Genomic DNA, 13,178 nt, shown 5'->3' with positions numbered 1-13,178 from the left:
AAAAATGCTGCTTTCTAGTAGCTCTGTTACAATAAAATGCCTTTAAAGTATACTAAAAGGCCGAAGAATGAGCAACAAAACATTCACTTACTATATTCCCTTAGGATTTCTAGATTCACTTACTATATCCCCTTAGGATTTCTGGGGATGTGACTTGCAGTTATGAAAGAACTCAGTTATGAAAGATATCTGAAGAAGTGTGCATGCACATGAAAGCTTACACCTTGAATAAAACTTTGTTGGTCTTAAAGGTGCCACTGGACTTGAACTTTGTTCTGCTGCTTCAGACCAACACGGCTACCCCACCTGAATCTATCTTTGCAGTTATGAGTTTAATCATGTATAGAAAAAGCCTTTTCTAAAATCCTCCCTACTTGGGACAGATGGCCTTAGCGTGTCTCACATGGCTAACTGCTAGAAAGGGTTGCCAGCTGACAGAAGGGCGATCACCAGAGGTCATTTTTGGGGGGATCGCAGTTCCCCCGGGGGAGGTACGGGGGGCGGGGCACATGATGAAGCCCCGCCCCCTGCTTCCGGCCACCCCGCTTCTGGCCCTCATTCAGCCAGGAGGAGGCAGGAGAAGAGGGAGGGTAAGTTGCTTCCTCTCCGCCTCTCCCCACCCCTGCCTGCCTGGGGCCAGGGAGGGCCTTGGCGGGGCTTCCTCGCACTCCCGCTGGCCTTGCAGGTCCACCGCCGGGCCCCTGATGTCAGGGGGTGTGGCATATGCTAATGAGTTATGCTAATGAGTTCCCCTAGCTCTTTTTCTACGAAATGACCCCTGCCCAGTACATTAGCACATCAAAAGCATTCCCTGACATACCACATGGTCACTGGAAAAGGCTGGAGTGGGATGCCCAACTCCTAGCCAATCAAAACATACCTTGCCTGACAACGCATGGTAACCAGAGATTGGACACGCCTCCCCACTCTCTCACTATTGGGTAAATGGCCATACCTGGTGGTAACGGAGGGGGGTATAACAGCAATGATCCATATAGGAAAAGGGAGTTCCTCGCTGGAAACAAAGAGTTCTTTTGGACTGACTGTTTCCTGTTAACATGGAGTGAGACTATTAGGCAGCCAAGCTGGATTTGGCAGCCCACCCTACCATGGGGTTCCATTTCAAGATCCCCTGGTGAGACCTTGGACTATTTGCACACAAGTCTGGTAACTATGAAATACCTCTATTGTATAGTTATAGCTGAACAAACTATAGATATAATTTGTTTTCTTATCTTTTGCTAGTCTCATGTTATATGCATGCTTGTACACTGAATAAAGATAATATATAATCAATATTATCTGGACTTGTTTCCTCTGTTGCAACCTGATTTCTGAGACTGAATCTTGTGTCTAAGCCATTCACCTAAGGAGGCTACCATGGTGTTAATTAATTGTTTGCAGCCCTGGTACAGAGCTGGTAAAGTTGGTAAGTCCCATAAATCAATTAGGAGTTTGGGATCTCGGCTCCTAAGCTTTGGTGAGGACTTTTTAAAAGAGAGATCCTGGTGGCAGTAACTACTGGTAAAGCCTGGAGAGTGTACAAACATTCTCCTGGGGTTTGTTTAATTGTTGCTGAATGCTTGGTTTCTCTCCCATCCCTGGACTGGGGTGAGATAGAGAAACCTTGACAAATCATACAGCTGAATTGTGGCAGTGGAAGACATTTGTCAAAGGCCAAGGTCTCAGGTTCAGTCCGCAGCATTTTCAGTTTAACAGTGTCAGACAGCATGCCTCAGAAAGATCTGTATCTGAGCTCTTGGAGCTACTGCCAGCTAACCCTAGGTTAGACAGACCAATGATCTGACTTGGAATAAGGTAACCTTAGAATCAGGTTACTTCATATGAATGCATTTTATGCAACCATTTTTTCCAAGACAAAAAGCAGAGTTAAATTGCAAGTCAATAATCCTTGAAAAATTAAAGGGCTCAGAAATCATCTTTCTTCCTGTCAGGATAAGGACTCTCATAAATTGCAGGGTTGTTAGCTCTCAGGTGAGCAAAGTCCATAGTGTCACACTGAAACACAGTGGCTCACGAAATGACTAAAGACAGAAGGGTTGGAACACCTTACATTCCTTCTTCATGCAGACAGTGAGTGCATAAATCTTCACGCCACGTGTTGGTTGCAAGACTGCTGTATGTAATTGCAACTTTCCTAATTCAGCCTCTTCAAATCACACGAACATAAGAAGAGCCCTGCAGACCAGTGGCCCATCTCATCCAGCATCCTGTTTCATGCAATGGCCAGCTGGTTGTCATGGAGGGTAGACAAAAGGGAATAGAGGCCAAAGCCTTCCCCCAGTTTCATAGGAAAGGTGATCCGATCTCTTAATCATTTTATTTATCTTTTCGCTTTAGTGTATTCTGGCCCAAGAAACCTAAAACTTCAGCACTAAATGGTATATTAGGATTTAATGGCTTTGTCCAAGTTGCTTTTAGTCAAGAACAATCCTAGGAAGTTCCTGATTTCATTGTTAGACTACACTGTGGCTAAATTTATAGGTGCATAATAAAAAAATGAAATTAGCTGTGTGTTTTTCTCCTGTACACCTACTGTAAGGCATTTGGCCATCTAGGAGAACACAGCAAATGTAATGTCATAAATGATTAACACTGATGATTTTCCAAATACCTTCCAGTGCTGCAATATGACTTATACCAGAAAGCCCCCAAGACCACAGGGTTTCATCCTAGGGTATCTATTGAAAATGTCCATTTCAAGTGATAATAAAAAGCACAGACTAGTGACTAGCAATTCAATATGTTATTTAAGATTGCCCTTGTATTTCCAGTGCAACAGCATACATGGTACACATTCCAATTTTAGTATATGTGCTGCCATAGTACGTATAGTAATCCTGTGGCCTTTGAACAGCAGCAAAATAAATTTACCAACAAATAGCAAGAGACCATACATGCCATCTTATATATAGTTTGACAAAAGCATGTCAGGAAATTACAAATGTGGCATGTTTCTTTAACTGTTTCAAGTTTGTGGTGCACTTGGAGCTGGTTTCATTTTCTAAGTTAATAATAAAGTGCTTTGTTTGTATCCTAGTAACTGGAGAGAATAGGCATATATAAGGTGGGTGCAGAATTAAGCTCTGGTTAACAAAGCTGTTACTCCATCTGAACAAAATTTATTCTTAGTGTGTACACACACGATTTTATCCCACATCCAATTATTTGCATTTGTTCAAAGAACAGAAGTGTGAATTAACAATACCCCTTTCAGTTCAGTATAAAAATCTAGCAGGTTCTTACACATACACACAGTTCTGGATGGAGGGGGGACTTAGCTGTGCAATAACTAAGTGCTTAACAGCCTGGATCCAATGAAGAATTAGACATGCCTCAGTTTATTGATTTCAGTGAATTCAGGTGTGCCTAACTCTTCATAGAATTAAGAATGTAAGAATCACAGGACTTGGGTGGCAAAGTTTCAAGTTTGATTTCTACATCCTCCTTTCACAAGAACCTTTCAATGGGTTATGTTACTTAGCCAGTTTTGTTCAAATTGATTTTTATATGCAAGCCTTGACATTAATCACAACATGTCAGATAATTGCTTAAAGCCAATAATTGCATTAAGCACCTGTCTAGAAACGTTAGCGACAGGATCTGAAAACAAAACCAAGAACAAAAAATGAAGTACATTAAATGAAGATCATCATTAGAATGGAAATGTTAAGACAAGATTTTCTTTTTAATCTTAGAGAAGAGTCAGCCACATTTGTTCATATTATGACACAAGAAAAAGAGAAAATAATGAGTTGATAGCTCAGTTTCTACACATTCAAATATTTAAGAGTAGAGGATTAGATTGCAGTGAGAAGTAGATTTTAATTATTTGTTACCACCAAAGAGATACCATCAGTTTTTGTATTACATTAATACAGAGTTGCCAATCTCCAGGTGGCACCTGGAGATCTCCCACTAGAACAGTTGATCTCCAGGCAACCAAGATCAGTTCCCCTGGAGAAAATGGCTGCTTTGGAGGATGGATTCAATGGCATTAATACCCTGCCAAAGTCTCTCCCCAAACCCCACCCTGCCCAGGCTCCACCCCAAAATCTCCAGGTATTTCCTGGCAACCCTACATTAACAGCTGCTTTTTTCCTTAAAGGATTATGGTAAAGGAAAGATTGTGTCTGATAACTACTTAATTATCAATACCTTTTCTAATCAATCTTTTGCCTTTCTCTTACATGAGGCAAAAAATGAAGATCAAATAAACTGTTAGAGGTTAGACCATTTCACATCCCATAAAATGGATCTGATGGGGAAAAACTCTTTCATTTCTGTAATGCAACAAAGAAAGGATAATCATTTCTCCATTGACTTTGAGAAAAAATTAGTAGAGCACATGAAGTGCAATCTTAAGTATAACCGAAAGTCCAAATTGCACTACTACTAGATTACAGTTAATTTTTTTGTCCTCTAAAACAGGTTTCTCAGTTGCAAATTTTAACACGTCCCAGGAATCTTTTAGAGACACTTAACCAAGTAAGGAGTTTCTTGACACGCAGAACCAAAAGGTATTTCATTTATTCAGAGAACATAAGAGACACCAATGTTGGATCAGGCCAAAGGCCCATCCAGCCCAACACTCTGTATCAAACAGTGGCCAGAAATACCAGTGCCATCAGGAGGTCCACCACTGGGGCCAGGACATTAGAAGCCCTCCCACTGTTGACCCCCCCAAGCACCAAGATGTCAGAGCATCACTTGCCCCAGAGTCCCTATCTATACCTTGTGGCTAATAGCCACTGATGGACCTCTGCTCCATATACTTATCTAATTCCCTTTTGAAGCCGTCCATGCTTGTAGCCGCCACCACTTCCTGTGGCAGTGAATTCCATGTGCTAATCACTCTTTGGGTGAAGAAGTACTTCCTTTTATCCGTTCTAACCCGACCGCTCAGTTCGTGTATTGTGAGAAAGGGAGAAAAGTACCTCTTTCTCTACCTGCTCTTTCTCATGCATAATCTGTTTTCAATACCCTTCCTAATAATCCCCAGCATAGCATTGGCCTTCTTTATTGCAGTCACACACTGTCTCGACATTTTCAGTGAGTTATCCACTACAACTCCAAGATCTCTCTCTTGCTCAGTCTCTGCCAGTTCAGACCCCATCAATGTGTATTTATATTTAGGATTTTTGGCTCCAATGTGCATCACCTTGCACTTGGCCACATTGAACCCCATTTGCCATGTTGACGCCCACTCGCCCATCCTTGACAGATCCCCTTGGAGTGCCTCACAATCCTCACTGGTTTTCACCACCCTGAACAACTTTGTATCATCCGCAAATTTAGCCACTTCACTGCTTACTCCCATCTCCAAATCATTAATGAACAAGTTAAAAAGCAGTGGACCAAGTACTGATCCCTGCGGTACCCCACTGCTTACCACCCTCCACTGAGAAAATTGCCCACCTACACTCACTCTCTGTTTTCTATGAACTAGCCAGTTTTTGATCCATAAAAGGACTTGTCCTTCTATCCCATGATTTTTGAGCTTACTTAGGAGCCTTTGATGAGGAACTTTATCAAAAGCTTTCTGGAAGTCAAGGTAAATAATATCTATTGGATCCCCCTTGTCCACATGTTTGTTCACCCCCTCAAAGAACACTAACAGGTTAGTGAGACAAGATCTTCCCTTACAGAAACCGTGCTGAGTCTGCCTCAATAGGTTTTGTTCATCTATGTGCCTACTAATTCTTTCCTTAATAATGGTTTCCACCAATTTACCCGGTATCGACGTCAGACTGACTGGCCTGTAATTTCCCGGATCTCCTCTGGAACCCTTTTTAAAGATGGGAGTGACATTAGCTACCTTCCAATCCTCAGGAATGGAGGCAGATTTTAAGGAAAGATTACATATCTTTGTCAGGAGATCTACAAGTTCACATTTGAGTTCTTTCAGAACTCTCGGATGTATGCCATCTGGGCCTGGTGATTTTTCAGTTTTTAAGTTGTCTATCAGTTTTAGGACCTCCTCTCTCGTCACCTCAATCTGACTCAGGTCTTTCAACACCCCTCCTGAAATCAGTGGTTCTGGAGTGGGCAAGCACTTCTCATCTTCCACAGTGAAGACGGAGGCAAAAAATGCATTTAGCTTCTCAGCCATTTCCCTATCATCCTTCAATACTCCTTTTACCCCTTGGTCGTCCAAGGGCCCCACTGCCTCCCTGGCTGGTTTCCTGTTTCTAATGTATTTGAAGAAAGTTTTATTGTTGGTTTTTACGTTTTTTGCTATATGCTCCTCATATTCCCTTTTTGCCTGCCTGACCTCAGACTTGCATTTTATTTGCCATAGCCTGTGTTCCGTTTTATCAGCCTCACTGTGACTAGCTTTCCACTGCTTAAAGGAATTCTTTTTACTTTTTACAGCCTCCATTACTCTGTTTGTTAACCATGCAGGCTTTTTCCTATACCTGTTTGTGCCTTTCCTAACCTGCGGAATATATATTTTTTGAGCTTCTAGGATCGTAGTTTTAAATAGATCCCAAGCTTCCCCAATTGTTTTGACCCTTTCTACTTTTCCTTTCAGTTTCCTCCCCACGTGTCCCCTCATATCAGAGAAATTACCCCTTTTAAAGTTAAAAATGGTTGTGTGAGTCTTTTTGGCCAATTCTCTATTTGTACAAATGATGAACTCAACAACATTATGATCACTGTTTCCAAGCGGTGCAATCACTTTTACATCTCTCACCAGGTCTTGAGTGTTACTTAGGACCAAATCAAGGATCGCCTCTCCCCTGGTAGGTTCCGTGACCATCTGCTCCATAGCACAGTCATTTAGAGTGTCTAGAAACTCAATCTCTTTTTCCCGGCTAGAACACATATTGACCCAATCAATGTGTGGGTAGTTAAAATCACCTATTATTACACAGTGTTTTTGTCTAGTTGCTATCTTTAAGGCATTCATCATTTTATAATCCTCCTCTATCTTTTGATCTGGTGGGCGATAACAAACTCCCAGTGTTAAGTTTCCTTTTGGCCCCCCTATTTCAACCCATAGAACTTCCAGAAGCGAATCCAATTCACTTAGCCTCTCAATCTTTCTAGACTTTATACCCTCTCTGACATACAGAGCTACCCCACCTCCAACCCTTCCCCCCCTATCCTTCCGATATAATATATAACCGGGAATCACTGTGTCCCACTGATTTTCCTCATCCCACCAAGTTTCAGAAATACCCACAATGTCTATTTTTCCCTCCGACACCAAGCACTCCAACTCCCCGATTTTACCTCGGACACTTCTAGCATTTGTATAGAAACAGCTGTAATTTCCCTTACAAGTTAAGCCTGCATCCTTCCTCTTGCTATCTCGAGTCGTTGTCCGGCAGTCCATGTCACCAGCCATGGCCTCTGTGGACAATTTCAATCCACCTCCCTGTAGAAAAGCAACCGGTACCCCCTCACCTCTCTCAGATGAGCCAACCCGAACCAGAGACTTTTCATCTCCTGTCGGCTTTCCCCCAATATTCAGTTTAAAAGCTGCTCTGCCACCTTTTTGATTTTAAGTGCCAGCAGCCTGGTTCCTTCTCGGGACAAGTGGAGACCGTCTCGCCTGTACAGCTCCCTCTTGTTCCAAAAAGTATCCCAGTGCCTAACAAACCTGAACCCTTCCCCCCTACACCATCGTCTCATCCACGCATTGAGACTCCTGATCTCTGCCTGTCTCTCCGGCCCTGCGCGTGGAACAGGTAACACTTCTGAGAAGGCTACCTTGGAGGTCCTGGACCTAAGTTTCCTGCCCAGCATCCTAAATTTCTCCTCCAGGACCTCACGACTGCATTTCCCCACATCGTTGGTGCCGACATGCACCACGACCACTGGCTCCTCCCCAGCACTATCTACCAGCCTATCTAAAACACGCGTAATGTCCGCTACCTTCGCACCAGGCAGGCAAGTCACCATACGGTCAGTACGCGGGTTCGCCACCCAGCTGTCTACCTGCCTAAGGATCGAATCACCCACTACCAAGAGCCCCCCTCCCACCCTGCTCAGGGATGGTTCCTTGGTGCAAAAGGAGAGCCGCTCACCAGCTGGGGAAGAGGTCCCTTCTGAGGGCACATTCCCCTTATCCTCAGCATGGTGCCCTGTTTCCCCTAGACCCTCATGCTCCCTGACAGCAGCGGGGCTGCCAGATCCAGAGTGGGACGTAGCTAACAAGTCCCCGAGAGTCTTTTCTGTGTGCCTAGCTGACTGTCTCTGCTTCTCCAGGTCAGCCACCTTGGCCTCAAGGGAGCACACACGTTCCCTGAGAACCAGGAGCTCCTTGCACCGAGGACACACCCAAGACTTCTGTCCAGTGGGCAGATAGTCATACATGTGACACTCCGTGCAAAACACTGGATAGCCCCCAACCCCCTGCTGGCATTCTGGCTTCATAATTCTTTTAAAATAAGTAACTATAAAGCCCTTTAAGGAATAATCTCTTGAATGATTACAGGACTTCAATAAAATACCTTTTTAGAGGAGGCTGAGAAGGAAATGGAAGATTTAAATATAATCCCCAAGTACAGATTACTGGTAAGGTTCATGTTGGTTCTTTGGACTCGACCTTTAAGTTTTATATATGGTTTGTTACTGCAACTATATTGCCTGTAGTGATCTTTATTTCCAACACTTAATTATAAATACTCTTGGTTACAGTATATTAACTTTAGTGTGTTCCAGTACGAAGTGTGGGCAAATAATTTTAACAAACACTCTATCAAAAGAACAGAGCAAAGGAGCTTGCCCACATTACATCAAAGGGCCAAAAAGCTAGCCAAGGTAACTTCCTTGGTAGTCCACAAGTAATTTTTCCATAGATTTCTCACCTATACTTTAGTCCTAGTATTAAACATTTGTGCTCAGAATAAACTAAAATATCTGTACAGAAAAGCAGCTTTATCAGCTTATTTTTCCATTATAATTGAGCATATATCAGTCTTCAGGGAGATAAGGAAGCAATCAGTCCACTTGAAATAGCTTTCATCTTAATTACATTAAGCCACAACACGCCTGCTATATAACATAGTCAATCAATCGGTTTATTACAGTCAGAAACCCGTCAAATAGCAACATATTATAAAAAAAATGTGATACAACCAAATATAACCAAATGTAGCCAAATAACAAAATATACGATTCAAAACAGACACGAACTAAAACCTGGGTATACAAATTCCAATACCGATTCTAAAATTTTAAACTTAAAATTGGTAAAAGGTTAAATATTTTTGTTTAGCAACTTTTCCTGGTGTTCTATAGCTTCAATAGTAAATGTAGCCACTATATAACATAGCTCCTAGAACTACTGTCTCATTATCAGAAAGCAAATTATAACTGAACTAGCAGCTTAAACAGTAGTATAAAGAGTTACCCAGAAGAACAATGTCAATTAATGCCAGTTTAGAACTAGACAAAAACATAATGCTCACAGGGGATCAAAGAAAATACAGACATTCATTCAACTGGAGGGAGGGGAAGAATCCCACTCCCTTAGATTCATGAGGCTAGAACAGATCTGGCAGCACTTTGCACAGCCCTCCTTCCTTAGGAAAAGCCTTCCATATATTAACCAAAATCTATTCCACAAGTAAATCTTTTACAGATTATCAGTGAGACAATAGCATGCCACAAACAGGGAGGAAAAGGAAGGCAGGATTGGATTTATACGCCGCCCCTCCCTACCCAAAGGAGTCTCAGAGCAGTTTACAATCTCCTTTCCCTTCCTCTTCCCACAACAGACACCCAATAAAGTAGGTGGGGCTGAGAGATCTCTTTCAAGAACTGCTCTTGAGAGAACAGCTCTGAAAGAACCTATGACTGAACCAAGGTCACACCAGCAGCTGCATGTGAAGGAGTAGGGAATCAAACCCGGTTCTCCCAGATTAGCATCCATGCTCCTAACCAATACAACAAACTGGAAAGATGGTATGCTGACCAGAGGACCCTGTAAGCAATGAATCCTTTTGGAAACAAGACCATACTTTGCAACCCTTGCACAGAAACTGTTGCAAGCAGCATCTGCTTCTCTATACAGTACAGATAATGAACAGGGCTCCCTGATAGCATGGATCTTGAACAAGAACGCATGTTACTGTTGTGACAATTGTTTGTATGATAAACACTATATATTATGCAGCCAAATGGATGCTATGTACTGCAGTCTCCATGTGGTGGCCATCCATCCCAAACAACCTTCAGAGCAATTTGTTAACTAAACAGGGGATTATTTTTTTCAGGAAACCCCAACTATGCTAGTTAGGTAGATCCTAAATACCAAGATTTAACCACAACAAAAATGGTAATGATCTCTCTATAATAAATCTGTACCAACTTCTCATCTACATCTATAAAGGCCTGAAAGGGAAGAAAGTAAGGATATCTTTCTCTGGTACAAAGGACACAAAACAAGCCACATTTCATTCATATGTTTATATAAACAAACCCAAACAAATACACGTAAATATTTACATTCTCTTTTTCAGAACTGCACTATAATTAATCACAAACACAAAACCCAATTCTATTTCTATGTTCTTCCCAAAAAGGTCCTGTAAAAATTAAAAACAAAACTCAGTCTAAAAAGCATAAAATACTTTTTACATTGCTTAAGGTATAGATGTAGCTCTTTTAAGTTAGTAAAAATACAGACGTTTCCTCAGAGTGACTTGAAATGTGCATATTTATTTTAGCTGGACCCTATACAGAGTTCTGCAAAAAGCGGGTATTTTGGATACGTTACATACTGGGCAAAGATTATGGCTCAGTGGCTTGTTCACTGTTCAACTCAAAACATTACAACAAATAAACCTGTCAAAAGAAGAAACAAGTGGTATTCTAATCTTTTCTCTTATCAGAAAGATTGCCAAAAATTGGCAACTGGATTGCCAAAAAATTATTCCCAACAACTTTTTCTGCCATAATCTCTCTCTGGGGGGCATTTTACCTCCTCTCACTACCCTCAGCAGTTTATTTCTATTACCTCTCCCCTTTGTTGCTGTCCCACTCCCATCAATTACTCCCCACAGTAATAAAAAGTGAACTTCACCTCAGCTGTTAGTAACACACACACACACACACACACACACACCACAGCCTACTCCTAACTAGTAAGGTAGTACATTTCATTCATTCATTCATTCATTCATTCATTCATTCAATTTATACCCCACCCTATCCCACAAGTGGGCTCAGGGCAGCTTACAACATGCAGTTCATAAAACAATAAAAAACAATAAAACAGGCAATGGCATGATGTCTTGTAAGATTGTCCATACAACAAATGCAAAACTTCATAACTTACAAGTTCTCTTGCTTCTTCCAGTTGCTTTTCCACATTTGAAACCATTTGCTTCTTCTCATCTAAAAATAGAAGAATGAGAATACATATGAAATATGAGGGATTTGCTTACTGATCTAATTTGATTCCTTTACAGGTCAATGGATTCTTTAGTAGTAGCATGTAGCTTAATCCATTTATGTGAGTACATGCTGTCATGTGGTGTGTAGGGGTTTGCCTACTTGGCCTGTAGACTGCTATTAGACCTACATTTTGAGTTAATATTCATGCTTTTGGAGCAAAACCGTTGTATACTTGCAAGACAGGATTCAGTCTTGAACAATGAATAAGAAGCCCTCTCATCAGATCACTCCCATTTCCCAGGACTTATACAGACATGCTTACCCATCTAACACTAGATTGGTGTAGTCAGGCTACCCAAGTTGTACTAGAACAAACTGGAAACTGGCATCCTTCTACGAATGCAAGGCCACTTAGTTGGCAGGTATTCTATTCAGCTCAGCCACATTTTTCTATTAAGGAGGACCCTAACAAGGCCTTAGTTTGCTATGCTTTGCGCTCTTAATTGAAAGAAAGCTTCACTCAACTTAGACTTCTTTCCAAATATTGGTCTATATGTGTTATATGAAATGCCAAAGTGCTGTGTATTAGTTAAGCACTTTAACCACTACATCACACCAGTAAGAACTGCCAACAATGCAGGTACTGCTAGCTACTAACTCCTATCTTTCAGATATCTGGTCCAGTTTTGTTTAAGAACCAGGAAGGTTGGGGTAGTGTGGCTGCAGAACAAAGGAAGGTAATGAACTAAGATAACAAGGAAGTTTAAAACATCATTAGAGCTTCTGGGGGCACACAGTTAATTTTTAGCATATGAATGCATACAGCAGGAGCTGAAATATTTTGGTCTAAGTTGGAGCTGATGAAAAAGAGACAAGTTCTGTATTGGTTGACTAGGTCTGAGAAGACTTGAGTTCCAATTCTTACACTGGGTCATCTAGACCAATCACTTTCTCTCAGTCTAACCTACATCACAGGATTGTTACAAGGATAATATGGGGCACAGAAGAACCATGTACGCCACTCTGAGCTCGCTGGGGGAAAGGCAGTATAAAAATGTAGTGTGTAACAGAAATAACACAGATAGAAAATATGAGATTAAACAGTCCAAATATTGGAACAGTTGAAAGGACAGATTTAGTACATAGTCAGGTGAGCCTTTCTTAAGAGTCTTGTACTCACGTGCCGTTTCCACAAACGACAACTTAACTTTATTGCCCACCCTCGTTTTATGTCTGGCTCCTGGGTTGTGTTCACTATCTTTCATCTAAGCCTGGAAAGGAACTTCCTGACTGAAGAGGGCAGGGGGCACCGGAAAGAAAAGAGACACTATTAAAGGAACACTGAAAGCAGACTAAGGAGCTGCGAGTCACTTTTCCCTCTCTGCCTCTCTTCCACCCATTTCCCCCTACTTACCCCCCAGCAACTTGGGCACCTTCCCGATGCGGTTCGTGATCTCAGCAGTGAGCACCGCGAAGTCCTGCTCGTAGCCCTCGAAGTCGGAGGACATTATGGCTAGGTTACCAGGTCCCAACACCACCAGAAACCCAACAGCAACGAACTCAGGAATGGAAGTTGGCGGTCCGCGTCTTCCCTAGAAACCGAAGCCAAACTCCACACAGAAGCCGCTAGAGCCGATCTTCTGTCAGAAGGCAGAGACTTCCGGGTTGTGCCCCATCAAAAATATTCCCACAGTAGAACTTCCAACCAGTCACTACAGTTCCGGGATGCCATTCACCCACTTCATCCAATAGTCTTTGGACGTATACACTCTTACCAGGAAAACCCCTTTCTTCTTGTCTGTCCC

General features: G+C 42.0%; 1 protein-coding gene across 1 annotated transcript in view; it reads right to left on the bottom strand.

Annotated features, from left to right (window-relative positions):
- VTI1A (vesicle transport through interaction with t-SNAREs 1A) overlaps nt 1–13,023 on the bottom strand; it is a gene marked incomplete at its 3' end in the record, with an annotated part of 52,038 nt that extends 39,015 nt beyond the window's left edge. Inside the window, exons 1-2 of the mRNA XM_015425834.1 lie at nt 12,788–13,023; nt 11,315–11,373 (exon numbers count right to left, since the gene is read on the bottom strand). Coding sequence (XP_015281320.1) covers nt 11,315–11,373; nt 12,788–12,881 — 153 coding nt within the window. The remainder of the gene's footprint in view (nt 1–11,314; nt 11,374–12,787) is intronic.
- Between the last annotated feature and the right edge of the window lie 155 nt (nt 13,024–13,178).

The sequence above is a fragment of the Gekko japonicus genome, unplaced genomic scaffold, assembly GCF_001447785.1.
Source record: "Gekko japonicus isolate JY-2015 unplaced genomic scaffold, Gekko_japonicus_V1.1 scaffold2261, whole genome shotgun sequence".
NCBI classification, from domain to species: Eukaryota; Metazoa; Chordata; class Lepidosauria; order Squamata; family Gekkonidae; genus Gekko; species Gekko japonicus.
This window is presented reverse-complemented; position numbering and strand designations above follow the sequence as displayed.